Source organism: Globicephala melas, chromosome 1 (assembly GCF_963455315.2).
Source record: "Globicephala melas chromosome 1, mGloMel1.2, whole genome shotgun sequence".
Classification (NCBI taxonomy): domain Eukaryota; kingdom Metazoa; phylum Chordata; class Mammalia; order Artiodactyla; family Delphinidae; genus Globicephala; species Globicephala melas.
The window spans coordinates 25,660,389-25,680,756 of record NC_083314.1 but is presented as its reverse complement, the minus strand read 5'-3'; the positions used below and the strand labels follow the sequence as shown (position 1 = coordinate 25,680,756).

The 20,368-nt window shown below is 46.3% G+C and overlaps 1 protein-coding gene across 1 annotated transcript in view; it reads left to right on the top strand.

Moving 5' to 3' along the window:
- Positions 1-20,368, top strand: part of KIF26B (kinesin family member 26B) — a 500,381-nt gene that overhangs the window by 182,213 nt on the left and 297,800 nt on the right. The window contains exon 3 of the mRNA XM_030868518.2: positions 8,563-9,099. Within this exon, the coding sequence (XP_030724378.1) occupies positions 8,563-9,099 (537 nt within the window). The remainder of the gene's footprint in view (positions 1-8,562; positions 9,100-20,368) is intronic.

The window sequence follows — 20,368 nt, the reverse complement described above, 5'->3', positions numbered from 1 at the left end:
TCACAGATTGAAAATAAATCCATTTGCCACCTGATGGTACATTATAGCCCACACATAAAAAATACGTCTAATCTAGATAGACTTTAATAATTTAAAGGTCAAATTTTAGCAGGTCATACTACAGTCGTGATTAGTTCTTCATATTTGTAAAGTCCAGCACATGATTTTCGTGTCCTGTGGAACATGAACTTTAAAGTTAAGGAAAACATTTTAAGTAGGTGTTGTGAGTCTCCTCTCCCATCCTAAGCTCTTAAACTATTTATGAATGGATCCTTCTTCCCCAGCAAGATTTTCAGGTTTGAAGATAGGTTTGCTGATGTGAAATCCTTTCTCTTTCTCCATGTCCTGGGTGGAGTCTGGCAACTCCTCGGAGGCACAGGCCAGTTGATGGCTCTGTGATTCGGCCTGAACAGTCAGCACCCGCTTTGGAGCGTCACCCGCTCCTGAGAGAGAAATGAGGAATACTTTTCAGCTAGAGGCATCATAGTCTCAGTTCCATGGAAATGAATGACTCTAGGATTATTTCACCTGTTAAGAGAGAAGGCTGGTAGTCATCCAGTCCATGCTCAGCGATATCAGCTCAGGAGTTCCAGGGACCCACTCTCATATTGGTTTCTTCCAAGAAGACCTGACTTCCTCTAATGTAAGAGGTGGTTAGCTGAAGATCGCAAGTTCTCTTTACCATCCCCGCACCTCTTAATTCCAAAAGTGCTTGCTAAATCCTCCTGGATATAAGTAAGCCCCAGATCATTGTTGTTCTCATCGTCACCATCATCTGAAGTACCGAACTGATATAAACATGGTACTGCTTTAGATACTGAGACGTGAAACACTGATAATAATCACCACCGTTATCGAGCATTCCCAAGGACCAGGACTGTGCTAAACATGTTGCGTGTATAACCCTTACGTTACTCAGTAAAATAGGGACTCTTATTATTTCCCATTTTTACATTTAAGGAGACTGAAGCTTGGATAGGTCACACAGCTACTAAGTGATGGAGCCCTGTCTCGAACCGTCCATACTCGCTACCAAACGTTTTCAAAAGGATCGAGACATTGTCTGTGCCATTCAGTTGGAAAAGATGAGAGACACAGACGTAAAAAATTTCTCTGGTCATTACGAGAAACACCTCACCTATTCTTTTGAGTAATTCATGAACTTTCCTTAATCACATTAAGTTCCAATTAAAAACCTCCCTTTTCTTTTGAAGCAGATAGGTCTTATCGTCTGCAACACTTTTTCACGCGTTGCAGCAAGCAGCCCTATTAATTGCATCCTGCCTGCGTCTGGTGCTCCCAGCAGCCTCCGGTGCTGAAGGGAATCATTCAAACTGAAGTGCACGTGCATCTCTAATGGGCCCGCATCTCTCTGCTCGTAACCCAGGTCAGGATTGCTTAGGCTGTGCGCAGTCACTACGGTCCAGGTTAATTTGGTTTCTCGTGTAGAACAACTTTGGTCTGACATTTAACATTTCTTCCTTTGACATTTTTTTTTTTGGCGTCTCTCTGAGCTCATTATCCAGCATCTTTTACATTCATTCTTTTTTACACGCTAGGATCAGTGCTTGTGTCCAATAATGATGAAAAGCCTGGGGTTCGGATGAGGCCTGGAAGGCCAGAAGGAAGTTTCACGTTCATGGAGCCGGTCTGTGGGCCACCTGTGATTCCAGGGCCTGGCCCAGCTGCTGTCACTACGGTGCTGGTTGTTTGGGCTGTCTCAGGCCTCACGGGAGCAAGCTCTAAGTGTAACACACCTGGTCACCTCTTTCATGCCCCTCTTCCTCCGTGTCACTAACTTTGGAGAATGAGCCCCGCTGTGTGAAACTGAGTGAAGCACTCGGGGATTTTGAGTTTGCACCGTGTGTCAGCGAGAATGGCAGCCCGTGAGGGTGGTCACTCTTCTCTGCAAAGAGTGTTGGGATGTCATTGCTTGTGACACAGTCTTAATTTGTTCCCCGGCTTCCCTCCCAGGTTGTCATATGCCTTGTTTGTGGGTCTGGGAACTCTGAACAGCAGGAGTAAAGGATACTGACGTCTGTCAATTCCTGCTGGGTAGATTTGGTATGATGGCTGGGTGAGTAGCGTCTCATGTGAGAGACTCTGGGTTCCCCAACCCTTTGCATCCCCCTTGATCTTGCACGTCCCATCAAGCACATGTGGACAGTGAGATACAAGATCAGGGGCTGATGAGCACGGAGGAACCCAATCTTCCTGGGGAAGGAGTTACACCCACTGGTTGGCATTTTGGGGGTAATCCTTAAATTTCAGATTTTAAAGTCTCCTTTCTGCCAGTGGAATTTGTTTTTTCTTCTTCTGAAATTACCAAGGTGAAACAAACCCAGTTCTTTGGAGGGACCTTTGAATCCAAATATTTGAATGTTTCACTGTGAATGAGAATATTTGTTTTCTTGGGTTCGATTCACCTGAGCTTTGCTACCTGTTGTTTTGCAAACTTCCAATTTTGCAGCTTCCATTAAAAACAGAGGATCATTCATATTGACACCTGCCTTTGGGGACAGAACTGCTGGGAAGACAGAACTGCTGGGAAGAATGCTGAGATTCATGAGAAAGAAAGGACACAGATAGGGAATGCAGCAGGAGGTGGGGAAGGGGCGGAGGGTGCAGACCCTCGTGTGGAAGGATTACAAGGCGTGTGAGGGTAAATTCCCTTGATCTTCTGGGAAACTGCCCGCGGTGGGGAACAAAACATTGCATTCTTGGAGTTCTAGCCATCATTCTGGGCCTCACGGGATAGCATTTATGGAAGAAGAAAGTTTAGGAACAAAGTGGAAAGAAACTGCCTTTGAAGAACAGCTTAAATCTTGTTAAGCTTGTCACTAGAGGCCTCTAGAATAATAAAACAGGAGCAAACATCAACAGGAATTTTCACAACACATGCTGGACGCTGACTCCGGCTGTTGCTTTCCTCACAGACCCAGAGGCTTTGGGGAAATGCACTCCAGGTACTCTTTTGGCTAAAATAATCTGCAAAAAAAAATCCTCTCCTTGCAAGTGGCACGAGTGTTTATTGCCAAACAGCCCATCCTTCAGAGGATGAAGTGGGACAGAAAATAGTGAGGACACTAGTAAACAGCTTGATTTGCCTGGGCCGTAGTTCTTCTTTTCTTGCTCAGGTTCCAGAGTCTCCACCCTCATTAGCAGCCATGCCTCACGTGTTGAAAGCTGGCTGCTGGCTCTTGGAAAATAAGCATGCTACCTACTTGCTGTGTGGCGGGGGGGTGGGGGTGGGGGGTGAGGTCTAACCCTGATGGAACAGGTGTGTAGTATTAATCTGGAGATTTCCAATGATGAGCTGGCCTGATGGTTAAAAAAAAAATTCTTTGCATATAAATATTGTTTTCTTGGGAACTTAGGAAAAAGTAATAATAGATTGTGTATTGAGGCAAGCGAATAGAGAATCTAGGTTGTTTTGGTTTTTTTTGTTTTATTTTTGCGGTACGCGGGCCTCTCACTGTTGTGGCCTCTCCAGTTGTGGAGCACAGACTCCGGACGCGCAGGCTCAGGGGCCAAGGCTCACGGGCCCAGCCGCTCCGCGGCACGTGGGATCTTCCCGGACCGGGGCACAAACCCGTGTCCCCTGCATTGGCAGGCGGACTCGCAACCACTGCGCCACCAGGGAAGCCCGAGAATCTGTTTTAATAGTTTAAGGAAGATTCAAATAAAAGGAGGATATCCAGATTACGGTTGACTCACATTAGGCTCTTTAGCCAGGCAGAACAAATACAATTGGAAAACTATATTAACCCTAGAGTTGAAGGAGTTTATATCATGACAATTTCCTAAGAAGTGACTAGCTCACTTAGACAAAATAAGTGACAGATGGACCAAAACCAACTTCATTATCGACTGTTTCAGCTTTGGTTGAATTCTTTCCAGTTATTTATCTCACAAATATTTGTTGGGCCCTTACTATGAAGTAGACACTATTCTAGACTTGGGGCAATTAAAGATGAAAAGAATATTTCCTCTTAGGGAGCTGACAGTCTAACAGACAAATAGCTCTACAAATAAAGACTACAGACAAGAAGATAGCTCTTAGAATAGAGGTGCAGGAAAGCAGGATAATGACATGATCAGATTTGCATTTTAGTTAAATCCTTTTTTTGTGTGTGTGGAGGGAGGGTTTTGAGGTCAAGGCTAGAATCAGGGAAACCATGATGATGTGAGAAACGCTGAAAGCTTTCTCATGGCAGTGGGCATGGAGAAGAGGGACAATTCAAGAGCTTTTAGGAAGGACCATCAACCACACTTGGTGATTGGATTGGAGGGCAAGGGAGGAGACGAGGAAGGTTCTAGACTTCTAGCCTGGGTGCCTGAGTGGATAATAATACTGTTTACTTTGATAGTGACTATTGGAATAAGAATAGGATCAGGGGAAAATAAAATTAATTTTGAATTGTCAGTTTGAAGAGTATTTATCTGGATGATGTTTTCTAGGGGCCGGTAAGGCTCAGAGTTCAGGAGAAGGGCCAGGCATGGATGGAGATGGAGAATTCCCAGTCACCGGGATACAGATGGCTATGGAAGCCGTGGGTTCGGTTGCCCTTGCCTGAGGAAGAGAGATTTAGTCATGATCTCTTAGAGCAGTGTGCCAGAAGACATGTGAGTCAATCTTTGAGAGCCATTAGATTACGAGAGCCCTAGGGAACATGGCAGGACACCTGGTTCCTGAATGCCCCTAGAAGAAGTGGAAGAGCAGTAAAGGGATTGGAAAACCATTTTCTGGAGTTTTCTTTGTTCTTTTGTAGCAGTCACTAAGTGGGCAGATTTAGGTGTCTGCACATTAACTTCATTTATCCCTAACCTTCCTTCTAAGAACCTTTATCCGTTTCCTAAGTGTTTTCTTGAATTCCTCTTCATGGTACACGTGGAATAATAACAATTTTGTATTATTTTTGAAAGATGAGAATCTTTTGGGCACAGAACACTTATATTGAAAGTTTAGGATGAAAATGTTGCCCAAGTGCTGTTAGCCCATTTTCAAAGGTGCTGAAATAAAAATTATGACTCCAAAAATCGAGGTTTAGCCGTTCATGGATTCCCGTTATTCCCATTTGACTATTTTCTGAAGTCACGAGATGAATCGGGATAGACGATATGAATGTGTTTGAAGCCCATGCACTAGGTAGCACGCCAGACTGCACACTTAACTCATTCCTTCTCTGAGTGCAGGTATCTTTTGGCGCCAGCTAAACGAGAGGGCGCTCCCACAGTTCTTCTTGGGTCCATGTCAGAAAAGCTCAGTAAGTGTGAGCCATCCATGATTCTGAAACCTTCTTTTCTCCCTGTTTGTTACTACTCTCCCTTGAAGCAGTATTCCCTTTGTTCCAGCACTTACAGAAAGCTATGTCTGTTGACCATTCCTCTTCGAAGTTTTGAGTTGCACTGAAATATTTATAGTGTGTAGACCAGCACTTGAAAGGGATTTTGGTTTCCGTAAGGTGTATCTTTTGACTGACTGAGGCCTTTTGATGATAAGAACTCACAAAAAGTTTCAGATCAAGGGTGGCTTAATATAGGGAACACCTCTTTGACATCTGTCAGCAATTGAAGACTCATGAAAGCATTCATCTCCTCCTTCCTCTGGATGAGACAACAGTGGGTTCTGGGCTCTGCCACGTGCTGGCTGTCGGGGGGGCCGTCCTGGTGGTGGGCTCAGCTCCGGCGCTCAAGGTGATTTTGTAGACCCCTCGGGAACCGGGAGGGGAGCGCTGGGCTCCATGGGTCTGAGTGTGTGCCGATTGGTCCCAGGCTAGAGGTGGCAACAAGGGGGCATGGCGTTTGGCAATCCAGGAGCCAAGTGGGTTCCCTGGAGGGTGAACTCAGAGAGAACAGGAACCGCTCTCGTGCATCCCAAGATCTGCGGCCTGGCACATTGGAGGCCAACATGAATGGCTTGTGGCAAGTCGAGCAGCAAATAGCAGTAGGCTGAGTGAGGAAGGAGCTGCTTCAAGGGAGAGCAGTGAAAACCAAGAAGCAGCGTGAAAAGGAGTCCCCAGCACCAGGCTGGTCTTGTGGAGTGGATGTATCTTTTCTGCTCCAGCTGCAGATGTCAGGGTCACATCTAGATTCTACAAGGATCTAAGATAAACTATGATGTGTGGATGGGACTGACCTTATTGCTGCCTTTTTTACTGTGATGCCTCCTCTTGGTGATTGGGGTAACCAAAATATTCTAAGTAAGCGATTAATTTGAGGTTTCTTGAGACCAAATAATTTGGTTCCTTAAAAGCATAAGCCATGGGTGGCAGATTGCTTTTGAATGCCAGTCTCTGATCTCTCACGCTGCCTCTAATTATGTAGTAGACCTGGGAATAAAAAAATGACTTACAAAACAGCTACAGGATAAAATACCATGTGGTCATTAAAAAAAAAAATCACATTTTCAAATGACATATATTGACAAGGGAAAATTCTCATTATGTGAAAAAGCAAGAGTCTATATCTTGACACCTATGGGGGCCCAAATACTTCCTTTTGAATAAATGAACATTTCGTAGATGAATGTGGGAAAAGCCATAAGTCTGGGCAAAATTGTGAGTCCATTGATGAATATGGCTCTTTGTCTCTTGAAGTGGAAAATCATGGACTAGAGGTCAAGAAATCTGGTTGTAGTCCGAGCTTTTAACCCTTTTGGAGCTGTTTCCTTATCTGGAAACTGAGGTAATGGTCCCTAAGGGGCCCTTTTGGGTCCCACACATGCCGAGTTTTGATCAGGGACTCTGGACGAAGCAGCTCTCATCGAGGAGGGCGCCGCAAGCAGGTCGCATGTGGTTTGCATCGCTTCGTCAGCGAGACTTGATCACCCTTGACCTCCTATGGTTCCCCATCATTTTCTATGACCGTCTTGAGTTTCCACCTCCTGAGTCACTCCTCGCTGCTGCTGTGTAAAGAGGCCTCTTGATTTATTAATCAATTAATCAGTGCACGCTGAAGAGCTGTTCAGGGTAGTTAAACAGGGAAAACAAAATGCTGGAGCCAATAATCAAGATGGATCGTAATTAAGGGTGACCCTCCCACCGCTGATCTCCCTTCCCACCCACAGCTCATCAAACTCCAGTCAGCCCCGATGGGGTTTCCACCCCAAAAAAGCTCCAGCACATTTCGGAAGGGAAGCTTTTCTTCCAATGTCCTAAGGAAAACAGGCCTTGAGATAACCCTCATCAATTACCTGCAGCAATTGTGGAATCTCAAAAGTTCAACCAGGTCCCCAAAATAACATAGTGGCTCCGTCCATATATGCAGACACTGTCCTCTCCTGTCTCCATTTCCCTACACAGAGTCATGGAGTTGGAAGAACCTTACAATAAAGACAGGCCACGGCCTTGCGTGACAGATGAGAGGTTCAGTGAGGCTAGGTAAGTTGTCCAAGGTCACACAGCTAATTGGTACCAGAACTAGAAGCCAAATATTTTGATACCCAGTTAACACACCTACTGCTTATTTCTCTGTGCAGTCTTGCTTTCCTATAAAAACTAAAGCAAAGTAAATGAAAGAAATCATCCTCATTAAATTCACTTTCTGATTTCTTTTAGATAAGGGTTTCTGAACGAAAGAGTTTTTAATAGTTTTAGATGAAGTTTCTGGGGAAAAGTATCTTGGACTGTTTATCAAGGAGACATTTTTCTTTTGATGGATCAGGATATCGGACACATGGGTACAGGCATGGCCAGCCTGCCGTGGGGCCAATGGTAAACAGAGTGAATCTGTAGGGGTTTGCTGGGCTGCTGGAGAGGCTAGATCTCTGGTCCAGAATCTGTTTAGTTTGGTTTTCTTCCAGTGGCACTTAGCGCACGGTGTTAATGAGGCTAGGATTTTCTTAGAATAGAATCTCTGTTCTGGGTCACAAGTAGTACCTCCACCTGCTGCCAACTTTCCGTAGTTCACGGGGGCCCAGAATGCATTGGTCCAGAGTGACTGCACTCACCCCTGCCAGGCCTGGATGACCATTTGTGTCTACTTAATGACCACCTTGGGAGCATCCAGCTATAGCTATGATTCTTTAGTGGACACGAGGGGAAGAATCTGGAATGTTCTTATTTGTCTGGCCAGGTAAGGAGGATGCTTAGAAAGCTTTTTTTTTTTTTTTTTAATTCCTTAAAGTCTCCACTATAAAAATCTTACATTTGTTGGGCTTCCCTGGTGGCGCGGTGGTTGAGAGTCTGCCTGCTGATGCAGGGGACACGGGTTCGTGACCCGGTCCAGGAGGATCCCACGTGCCGCGGGGCGGCTGGGCCCGTGAGCCATGGCCGCTGAGCCTGCGCGTCCGGAGCCTGTGCTCCGCAGCGGGAGAGGCCACAACGGTGAGAGGCCCGCGTACCGCAAAAAAAACAAAACAAAACATCTTACATTTGTCAAATGTGTTTGTCAGCTAGGGGCTCGTCTGCCAATCTGGCTGCTCATTTCTGCTGGATGTCAGTCAAACAGTCAAACTCTTTGGGTACATCTAGGGCTTAACTCAGAAACCAGGCATCTGAATTGCGCTTACCAGCCTTGATTGATAGACTCTCCTTATTTTTTTGTTTGTGTGTTCTCCAGGATGCTGCTTTCTCGGCTGTGATTCACGACAAGCTCCAGGTCCCCAACACCATCCGGAAGGCATGGAATGACAGGGACAACCGCTGTGACATTTGCGCCACACACCTGAACCAGCTGAAGCAGGAGGCCATTCAGATGGTGCTGACCCTGGAACAGGCGGCTGGCAGTGAGCACTTCGATGGCTCACCTGGCTCGCCCCCAGCCCTCTCCAACATCCCCACTCCGGTGGGGTCCCGGCACGTGGGGGGGCTCCAGCAGCCCAGGGATTGGGCCTTTGTGCCCACCTCCTATGCCTCCTCCAACTACACAGCCCTCATCACCAGTAAGCATAGCAGCAAACCCAGCAGCCTCGGGGTCAGCAATGGGGTGGAGAAGAAGAGTGGGTCTCCAACCCACCAGGCCAAGGTCAGCCTCCAGATGGCCACCAGCCCCAGCAATGGGAATATCCTCAACTCAGTGGCCATCCAGGCTCACCAGTACCTGGATGGCACCTGGTCCCTGTCGAGAGCCAACGGGGTCACCCTCTACCCCTACCAGGTAAGTAGCCTCCGAGCAAGAAAGGGCTGGGCTGGCTCCAGTTAAAGCAGAGAAGTGGGCAACACTTCCTGTCTCTACTTTGTCCTCCTGGGAACTCCCCTACTCAGAGCCTAATGTTTCCATGTAGCCCTGCTGAACAATGCTAAATAGAGATAAAGTATATGAGGAACGAGTGATCCAAGATAGCACTCTGTTTCCATCGTCTCTACCCTCTGAAGGAGAGGTCGACACCCTTCCTAATCTCTCCCAACTTGAGAGACCTTAACCCTTTTCTATTTGCAACCCACCTTAAATACTGTGGGATTAGGTAACGAACCGCGTGTTCCCCTTTTCTTATTTTCTCTTCTCAGTTATTTAAATTAGCATGTACTCTCAAGTTTCCCTATAGAAATAAGAGAGCAGGTCTTAAGTCTGCCAAGGAATCTAAAATATTTGTCTTAATTTTGCTCGTGTGAGTTTTCTGTTGGAAGAGGGTTGGCTTTACCATACGTGTTCTCTGTGTCCCTTGAGTCACTCATGTGGGAAGCAGCAGAAAGTGTTGACTGTCGCTCTGGGGTGGAGAGGTGACCAAGGTCATAGAGTGTATTAGCTGGGGTAGGTAATTGGGGCGGCAAGTGGTCTCGAGTTGTTTCTCGCTTGTGTCCCTGTCGTATGGGGTGTTTGGCGGGTGACCTTCCACTCTGATATCGGGACCCAGCCTCCTTCATCTAGCACATCACCCTTTTCCAGAGGACTCAGAGTCTTCCACCAGACCTTGTACAACCAGCCAGGAACTGGAGGAAGAGAGAGGATGGAGGATCTCACAGGGACATGTGGGGACCCAGCCTGGAAGGGGCAAGAATTCAGTCTCCTGGTCGCACCTTCTCTCAGGGGAGTCTGGGCAGGCCGATCTGTCCATATGCCCAGGAGAAAAAAGGAACACGCTGAGTGAACACATAGCATAGTTTTTGTTTCATGGGGCAAGGGTACCGGGAGACATAACTTGAGTTATCAATGTGGCTGATAAAATTCCTGGTGCAATTTCTAGAGTGTAGGAGGGAAGAGAGATTGTTTCTCTTGATACCTTGAAAGAAAGTGGGGAGCGTGGATCATTATCTTAAGAAGTTAGCGTTCTTGGGCCACCAAACTTTTCATTGCCTGGATGCTTTGTAGTTTATAAAATATAGAGCACACATCATGTTGTTTAAGCCCCCAGTAGACCTGTGAGGTCGGCCCGGCAGATGTTAGATCTTTCTTTTACAGGTGGGGATCAGCATGCTTAGAGAAATGGAATAATTACCTGTGGCCACAGAGCCGGTGCCAGACCAACGCCAGCTCTCCCCTGCCCAGGAGAACGGCTCTCCCTGCCACGGCTGCTTCCAGCTTTCTTAGCTTACTCCAGAGCAATCTCCGGTCAACATCTGTTCCAGATACGGTTTCTTTTCAGAAACCATATGGTATACCGAGGGAGAGGACTCCTCTTTTGACTTGTGGGCGCCTGGCTGCCACTTCATCTTTGGACAGAATTTTCTGGGTTGTAGATATAAATATACTGAGGAACCACTTGCACCCTGGTTGGGGCTTCATAGTCTAATGCTTGAACGTAACCATCTAGGGCAGGAACAGAATAGCTGCTTTCCGTTGCTGAATAATATGCCTTTTTTTTGGTTTGTAGTTTAAAAATAGACAATTCTGAAAATAATAAAAAGAGAATACATGTCTGTTGTAAAATAAAATTTAAAAAATATGAAACAGTTTAAGTAGGCCTTTAAAAATCAACATCACCCAGAAATAGACTACCTAACATTTGGGTGTACTTCCTCCCAGGATTTTCTACACATGCAGTTTCTAAAATTGTGATTATGTTCAATTCTCTGATCTGCTTTTCACTTAATATACTAGGGGCATTTTCCCATGCCATTATCTACTTTTCTAAAACATGATCTTTAATGGTAGCCTAGTATTCCATTATATAAATACTACCCATTATATGAGTATGCCCTAATTTATATAACCAAGCATCAATTATTAGAGTTTAGGTTTTTGCTACTATAAATAAAATGCTCTGGTGCACATCCTTCTACGCAGCTCATATTTTCTACACATCCTGGGCTGTGCTAGCCACATACTCATGTTACACAGACAACTCACATTTCACCTTCCACCTCCCTAGCGCACTTGTAACGTGTATCAGGTGCTAGTTAGAAGATTCAGCTGCTGCACAGCGCTGATGAGTGAGGACAGAAGAACTTGGAACTGGTGCTTTCATATAAAGTATTCAAAGTGTGGGGAAAGTTTCTGTAAGGGGGAGAGTTGAAGATGGAGCTTAAAAGGAAGATTAGGGAGTATTGGTACATTTAAAAAATTTGTGCAATAATTCTTTCTGCTCCTCCTTTTTTCCCCCTACCTCAGATGAAAAAGAATTTCCTGTACAATAACAAACGTTTATTAAGCTCTACCAAGTGCCGGACACTATGCTATGTGTTGGTGGGGGCTGCTGCCATGGTCTGGAATCCCAGGCTCCTGTCCTGTGACCCTTAGGGGAGGAAGCAGGGGAAGGGTGCATTGTGTGTTTTTTGTAAATTTATTTATTTAATTTTTGGCTGCGTTGGGTCTTGGTTGCTGCGCGAGGGCTTTCTCTAGTTGCGGTGAGCGGGGGCTACTCTTCGTTGAGGTGCGTGGGCTTCTCACTGCGGTGGCTTCTCTTGTTGCGGAGCATGGGCTCTAGGCGCTCAGGCTTTGGTAGTTGTGGTGCACGGGCTCAGTAGTTGTGGCTCGCGGGCTCTAGAGCTCAGGCTCAGTAGTTGTGGCGCACGGGCTTAGTTGCTCTGCGGCAGGTGGGATCTTCCTGGGCCAGGGCTCAAACCCGTGTCCCCTGCATTGGCAGGCAGATTCTTAACCAATGCGCCACCGGCCAAAGCCAGATACAAAGGTGATTCCCGTAAGCCACCAACCTGAGATTGCCCTGGGTAAATTGGATTGCTTCTTTCCAACTCAGAACAGGCTAATTTCTGCATTTCCCCTGAGCAGTAGTTAAAGGGATCAGAGGAAATCTCTCTGGGATCAAGAGATTTGGTGCCTGGCTGTGAACCAGTGTCCCCGTGTCATGACTATGTCTTCCTGATGCCCTAGAGGGGGGGCTCTGGGTCTGGCTAGACTGAATGGCTCCTGTTACGGACATCTCCCGGCAGTAAATATTCTGCAGTTCACAGTCTGGCCAGCTCAGCAGAGATGGGTGACTGCTCTGAAAGCTGACCTCACTTTTCCTGCTCACCCTTACTCCCATATCCCTCCCCACAGAGAAGATGGCCCTCTGGCTTAGTGCCAGAGCTGTTCCCTGGGCAGAGAAGCATCTAGACTTTGTTGCTGCCACTGCTGCTGCTGTGCACCAACAGACCCGGAGCCTGTAGAAGCAGGGGAGAAGAGGACGCTGCCCTTCTGCCACTTAAGTGCCGGGAGGATGACAAAAATGAGGACAGGCTTTGCAATAGGGAGCAGGGTAAAACCTCTGTATGGGCTTCCCTGGTGGCGCAGTGGTTGAGAGTCCGCCTGCCGATGCAGGGGGCACGGGTTCGTGCCCTGGTCCAGGAAGATCCCATATGCCACGGAGCCTGCACGTCCGGAGCCTGTGCTCCGCAACGGGAGAGGCCACAACAGTGAGAGGCCCGCGTACCGCAAAAAAAAAAAAAAAAACACCTCTGTATGGATGATAGAAGGGTCCCTCAAATCCCTCAAGTCCCCTGTTTCCTACACCACTGTGTAGCAGTCTTCGAAGGCTGCAGTAGGAAGATTTCTTGATTCTCTTTTGCTGTATCCTTCACGTTTCTCAAAAACCTCCAGAAAGAGTGGGAACCTATAAGCATCGCAGATAAATATGAATCTATCCAGAGAGGTAAGAAAAATAGTAAGTTAGGAGACACTGAGATTATATCAAAAATGGCAACAAACCACAAAGGTAATTTTTCATTAAATATCATAGCAAGCTGGTTTCACAGCAGTTGTTAAGATGGACTGTTTCAAAGAAAGACTTTCTTTTATTAACTTGCAGACATGTAACACCATCAATACATATATATGGAAAGCAGAGAATGCTCTAGAACTTTCATTTGATCACATGAGTTTTGACTTTGAAGAGACATGTCTGGATTATTTTCTTGTAGTTCACAACAGATTAATGAACTCTTTTGAATGACAGCTGCTTTTGCCTGATTTACATTTATTATAGTAAGTACGTGCAGGAAAGACTTTACATAATGCTCCTAATCACAGAACGCTGGTGATTACTATAGGACGGTAATTGCCTTTTGCATCATGGTGGGAGATTTGGAGATGGTCCTGCCTAGTTCAAGTCCATGGCCCCACCATCTGTTGAACCTCATTTTAGTAGCTTAACATTTTAGTCTATTTCCTTATGAGTGAAAGCCCTACCTTGCAAGATAACATGGAGAACAATTAAGAAAAAAGTATGAACGTATTTTGTAAACTGTAACACAAGGGAACAGCTATCAGCTCCCTCATTGCCAGAGGAGAAACCCAAGGTTGAGAGATTGGAGGTTTCTTTCGGGTAGAGCTTCCTGACTATGTTTGATGTCTTTTGCTCATTGAGAACATAGATTCATTTTATTCTCCTGTTTCTGACAGCAGCTAACATATAAAAAAATTAGGGAAAGCTCGTTAGGGAAAGCTCCAATCTCAAGGAAACACTAAAGTTGCTTCTCCTGACTGGCCTTAGATTTAGGAAAAAATTCCAGGCTATAAGACCTATCCAGACCTCAAGGTTTTTGGTGGAAACCACCAGTTCATTGGCTCCAAGCTAATCTTTAACCTGAAGTATCTTAATGATAGTCAATAAATCCTTGGAGGCAATGAAAGTAGTCCAGGTGGCTTTTTGATGTCCCCCTCAGTACAGGGGCATTTGAAAGCGTAGAAGAACTTTATTTTATAGGACTTTGATAAATTGAACTTGTCAAGAAAATTCGAGAAGATGTTAGGTGAATACATAAGTAATAAATCCATAATGAAGCCTTAATGTGATGAAGTATTCAACGCACATTTCTTGATTTGAGGGAAAATGAGTTTGATAAAAGTTATTCTGCTTTCTCAGACAACACCCACTGGAATCAGTGCTAGAGATAATTCCAGGCTGAACTCTGGTTGAAGTCAGTGAGGGATTGTCTTAATTATATCTTTAGGAATTAATTGGTACCATGCCTTGCTCTTCAGAGGTCAGAAGCCACGGGAGGACTTGGCGCTGACCCTTTTATGGAGGACTTCCAGGTGCCCTTGGAAGAGGGAGGTGGACTCTGACACTCACTAGTGGTCCAGTACCCAGAGGCTTTGACTGTGACGGATCTGTGGAACCTGGAAGCACACGGGTAGTACAGCTGATGCCTGCGGGGTGAGGTGCACGTGTGCTCCTTCCTCACTGAGCCGCTTTTCACGAAGGAGCAGGGCAGGTGTTCGCCGTGTGTCAGGAGTGGAGGATTCCCATTCACGTTCTTTGCAGCCCTCCGGAGCTCAGCTGCCTGTTCCTGAAATACGCAAAGTGTCCTTCTTGGGCCAGTCTGAGTGCCAATTTGCTGCCCATCTGCTGCTGCTCTGTCCAGCTAGGCCAATAGCATAAGATGTCACAATCTTTTAACATCATGGGTTTTTGTTTTTTCCTGTTTATAGATGGCCAGATGAGTGTTATTTATCACCTTTATAAATTCTGACAAATGCTGAACACAAGAAAAGGAATCAGTTTGTATACTCAGTCATGGACAGAGCATTTCTCAGGAATATGGTGCTCAGGGTGAAATTCCAAAAAAGTCATAACCTCTTATAAATACGGGCAGGGCCATGGGCTGAAGGGAACACCCAAACTTCATCAGGAAATTACAGAAATGTTTTTTATCTGGTCGTTTACTTGGGTGGTAGGCTGAATAAGGGCCTCTCAAAGATGTTCATGTCCTGAACCCTGGAACCTATGAATAGGCTACCTTACAAAGTAAAAGAGGTTTTGCAGATATGGTAAAGTGAAGGATCTTCAGATGAGGAGATCCTCCTGGATTATCTGTGTGGGTCCAACGTAATCATAAGGGTCCTCATAAAAGGGAGACAGGAGGATCAGAGTCAGAAGGAGCAGATGTAAGGACAGAAGCAGAGGTCAGAAGAGAGAAGATGTAAGCTTGCTGCCTTTGAAGGGGGAGGAAGGGGCTGTAAGCCAAAGAGTGAAGGCGGCCTCTAAAAAACTGGAAAAATCAAGAATCAGATCCTCCCCTAGAGCCTCCAGAAAGAAGCAGCCCTGCAAGTGCATTTTAGATGTCTGACCTCCTGAACTTTACAGAATAGAGAACAGATGTGTGCTGTTTTTCTATGCAAAACTTTCAGTAATTTGCTTCAGGGATGGGCATAGGAGATTAATAAGCATTTGGTAGCTGAAAAGCTTGGTAGGAGAAGCTAATGAGGTATGCAGACCGTGGAGCTGCTGTGCAAGCCTGCAGGATGGCCGAGAACATGGGCTTTTCATCCCGTACAACAAGCTGCGTTACCCAGTGGATCAGACAGTACATTAGCAAGTCAGATTATTTCATTTGGGTGCCTCCACAGAATGAGAGGTTACTCATACTGCGCGGATGGTTTTCAATTGTCTCAGATTTCCCTATTGTTATAGCATCATAATAACAAGCACATCACAGCCACTCTCCATCGGGTAGCTAGTAATTACCGTTATGTAAGTATCTCATATGTTGAAACTGCAGAAAACATTCGAAGCCGGGGGTGGGAGCGTTGGGGAGAGACTCGGCTGGAATATCTGTAGAAGGAAGCTCATCTTCTCTGTAGGGTCTGTTGACCAGATTGTAGGGGTTTCATAGAACTGCCCCAGTATTCCTTCTTATGTCGTCTGGTGTTTCGAGGGTTCACATGAACTTGAAAGTACCTTGAAAATTGCAGAGCAGAAGGTAAGTGTTAGTTGCTATCATTTTTTAATTTGGTAGGCAGAAGACAGCCACTGGAGATCTCAGAGCAGGAGAATGGAAAGATCTCCTTGCTTGACAACAGGAATTCTCAAATTTGGCTGCACGCTAGAATTGCTTGGAAGCTTTAAACAAGAATATCAGGGCTTCCCTGGTGGCGCAGTGGTTGAGAGTCCGCCTGCCGATGCAGGGGACACGGGTTCGTGCCGCGGTCCGGGAAGATCCCACATGCCGCGGGGTGGCTGGGCCCGTGAGCCACGGCCGCTGAGCCTGCGCGTCCAGAGCCTTTGCTCCGCAACGGGAGAGGCCACAGCAGTGAGAGGCCCGCGTACCGCAAAAAAAAAAAAAAAAAGAAGAAGAATACCAGCGTCTAAGCCACACTCCAGACCAATTAAATCAGAATATCTCGGGCGGGACCCAGGCTTTGTTTTAACTGCCCGGGCAAACCACAGCTTTAAAGAACAATTTATCTGGCAGTGGTGTAATAAGTGCAGGGAAGGGAACAATGAAGATGGATGGATAGACAGATAGATAGATAGATGGTATATCACTTTCCTAGGGCTGCCATAATAAAATTACCACAAACCAAGTGGCTTAAAATAACAAAAATTTATTGTTTCATAGTTCTGGAGGCTAGAAGTCCACAACTGAGGTGTCGGGAGGGCCGTGGTCCTCTGAAGGCTCAATGGGAGAATTCTTCCTTGTCTTTTCCAGCGGGTGTTCTTTGGCTTGTGGCTGTGTCACTCCAGACTCTGCCTCTGTCTTCACGAGGCCTTCTCCTCTGTCTCTTCCTTCTTATTAAAAGGACACTGGTCATTGAATTTAGGACCCATTCTAAGGCAGTATGATCTCATCCCAACCCTTCACTAATTACATCTGTAGAGACCCTAATAAGGTCACATGCTGAGGCTCTGAGTGGACATGAATTGCGGGGGGCGCTTGTTCCTCTCACGACATATAGATAGACGCCACGTAGATGCCAGACAGACGGACGGGTGAAAGGTGAAGGTAGTGTTGAGGAGGTGAGCACACCCATGCTCCTTCCTTGCTGATCCACTTCTGAAAAAGGAAGGAGGTGCAGATGTTCACAGATGGTCAGCAGTAGAGCACTCCCGTTCTGTTCTGTGGAGGGAGAAAAATTAAGGGAAGGGGAAATGATGCAAAGGGCAAAGCCAAGAAAGTGAGGGAAGAGTCGTATCCACACACACCCGTATCCAGATGGAGAATACCTCAAGAGTCAGGTGAAATAAAAAAAAAAAAATCCACACATGAGTTTTTTTTGTGGAGTAATAACCACCTCCTCTTCTGAACTTACATACTACCTTTAAAGTCAGCTGTGCTTTCACAGCCATAGGTATAAATGTAAATAGCACTTCCTGGAGCGCCTCCTGGGGTAGCTCAGCTCACGCTGAGCACCTAATTTGACTAGTGCTGGAAAGGTTCTGTTCCTTTTCTACTGACCAAGCTGATCGTTTGGGTTAAGTTGGTGGAATGGTCTGTGTTTTTGCTTTTCTCCTTCAGAGATATTTCTAGGCCCTAGAAAGAGGCTAGAAATACTGAGTAAGGTGCTATGCTGCTTAAAAGTGTTTCTTATTCTCCCCTCGGTCCTTTGTGTGCGTGGGAGCTGAGAGGTGTGGGGAAGTGGTACTCTCTCTCAAGCAGAGGGGACCTGACTCACCCTGCTTCTCCAGCTCTCCGAGGCTAGGCTGGGGTGGGGGGCAGAGCTGAGGATTGCTGCGCGAGGGAAGTGACATCATGCCGGAGAGAAGATTCCCTGGATGTGACCCTTTTTCACAGTTATCTTTGTTTTAGACAGCATCTCACCTCCTCTCCCATTTGGCCATCCTCCCCAGCCCTGGTTTCCTCAGGCAGAACACTCGCTTTCTCTATAGAGTTGAGGAAAGGAACCAAGCTCACTGTCCATAGTGAGCTACCCAAGGGGGTAACAACGGCTACTGCCTTTTTTTTTTTTTTTTGCGTTACGCGGGCCATTCACTGTTGTGGCCCCTCCCGTTGCGGAGCACACGCTCCGGACGCGCAGGCTCAGCGGCCATGGCTCACGGGCCCAGCCGCTCCGCGGCATGTGGGATCCTGCCGGACCGGGGCACGAATCCGTGTCCCCTGCATCGGCAGGCGGACTCTCAACCACTGCGCCACCAGGGAAGCCCCTGTACCCTGTTTTAATTGTTATTAATGTGTATTTTGCGTAATTCTTTCCTTTCATGACCCAGAGTGAATTGTCTATCTCCTGATACCTTAAATACCTGTGGGTGGGTTTTGCCTCTCACTGTTGTGGCCTCTCCCGTTGCGGAGCACAGGCTCCGGACGCGCAGGCTCAGCGGCCATGGCTCACGGGCCCAGCCGCTCCGCGGCATGTGGGATCCTCCCGGACCGGGGCATGAACCCGTGTCCCCTGCAACGGCAGGCGGGCTCTCAATCACTGCGCCAAGAGGGAAGCCCAGCTACTGCTTTTTTGAAATGACAAAGTAAACAGATTTTTTTTTTTTAGGAACTCTGAGGCTGATACTTATCAATGAGTTTATCCAAGTCTCAAACAATGAGGGACTAGATGTTGGGTCACGCTAGATTTGCAGTTCATGCACCCGAAATAAAAGTCCAGCTTCCTTGCTGACTGTGTGACCTCGAGCAGGCGTCTTACTATTGTGTGTCTCTATCTTCTCCTCTGCAAGGTGGTCCGTTGCAGAGCTGTTATGGGGATTATATGAGATGATGTATGTAGAACACTTAGCATCGTGTCTGACACGTTGGTGACCCCTCCGTGAAGGGACTTGATACTTGAGGGCATCTCCTCTTGGTCAATGCAGATTCCCCTGACTCAAGACTGAATGGAATCAGGGCCCTCTTTTCCAATATACGAACCAGTGGTGGATAAAAGAACAAGACCCAAACCATACAATGATATTAAGCTCATGAAATAAATGTTACCCCGTAACGTCAACCACCTCCAAGTATTTACCAGAAACCAGCTTTCCGTATGTGCACCACATTTTACACGAGAAGGTCATATTCTAAACAGGATGATCTCATCCCACCATTAGTGAGTAAATTGATAAAATATTGAAAGGCCCATGGACCCATTTTTCTCCATTTTTGAAGACCTTTTGAAAGGAGGAGGGGCGGCAGTATATAAACATGAATCACTTAAAATTCTACAGAGTAGTAGAGGGTAGCATTTAAAATAATTCAAAAGAGTAATATCTCATTATTTTGGAGTTAATGCCCATTGAAAGAACACTTTGAAATAGTCCTCGGGTCTCTCATTCTTGCTTTCCTTAGTTTACACCTTTGGTAAATGTAATTGTAATACACTTGCTTTCTTATTATTCACTTACATCTTTATTTATAAAATACGTTTTTCTTTTTCTATTTTTCTTTTTCCGGTACATGGGCCTCTCACTGTTGTGGCCTCTCCCCTTGCGGAGCACAGGCTCTGGACGCGCAGGCCCAGCGGCCATGGCTCACGGGCCTAGCCGCTCCGCGGCATGTGGGATCTTCCCGGACCGGGGCACGAACCTGTGTCCCCTGCATCGGCAGGCGGACTCTCAACCACTGCACCACCAGGGAAGCCCTAAAATACGTTTTTCTTTTAAAAGTATTTTAAACTTATTACATAATTTGGAATCTTCAATAAATTGGAAACTTCAAGTCTGCTCTTTGCCTATCCCACCGCAGGCACACACCTAATTAATTTTAAATTGAGATTTTACTGTGCTAACAGTCTTCAGCGTGACAAATTAGCATGCTTCTGTCTTGTGGAGTATTTGTGAAGATTAGTTAATGAGTCATATATTTCTTATGCCTAAATCATTCCCAGGGAGTAATTTAGGTGTTTAGGAAGCATGTTAGTTACCATTTTTAGGACCCTGGAGACCATTTAGTGCATTGCTGCTGCACCAGTGGCCTCAAGGTGTTAACATACCCCTTTGGAAGCTTATCCGTGACACGTTCCCCTTTTGTTAAAGCAAACAGACCCCAGAGACCCTAGTGGAAGCAAGATGAGAAGGCTGCCCTTGTGAATTACAGATGACAAACTGAGGCCCAGAAATGTCAAGTGACCCGCCCAAGGTCACGCGAGCACACCAGAGCTGGGATTCAAAGTTTCCTTTGCAGAACGGGCCAGCTCCCCAAATTGGTTCAACATTCCACATCCTGGGGAGAGCCACTCACAGCACACTCTGCGAACATTTCTTTGGGGCAATTCTGAGTCACTAGGACTTGCAAGTCCACGTTCATGTTGTATTGCTCTGCACAGTCACGTAGAAATAAATGCCCTGTGTTACGTATTCTCGCTGGGAGGTGGAGAGGCCGGT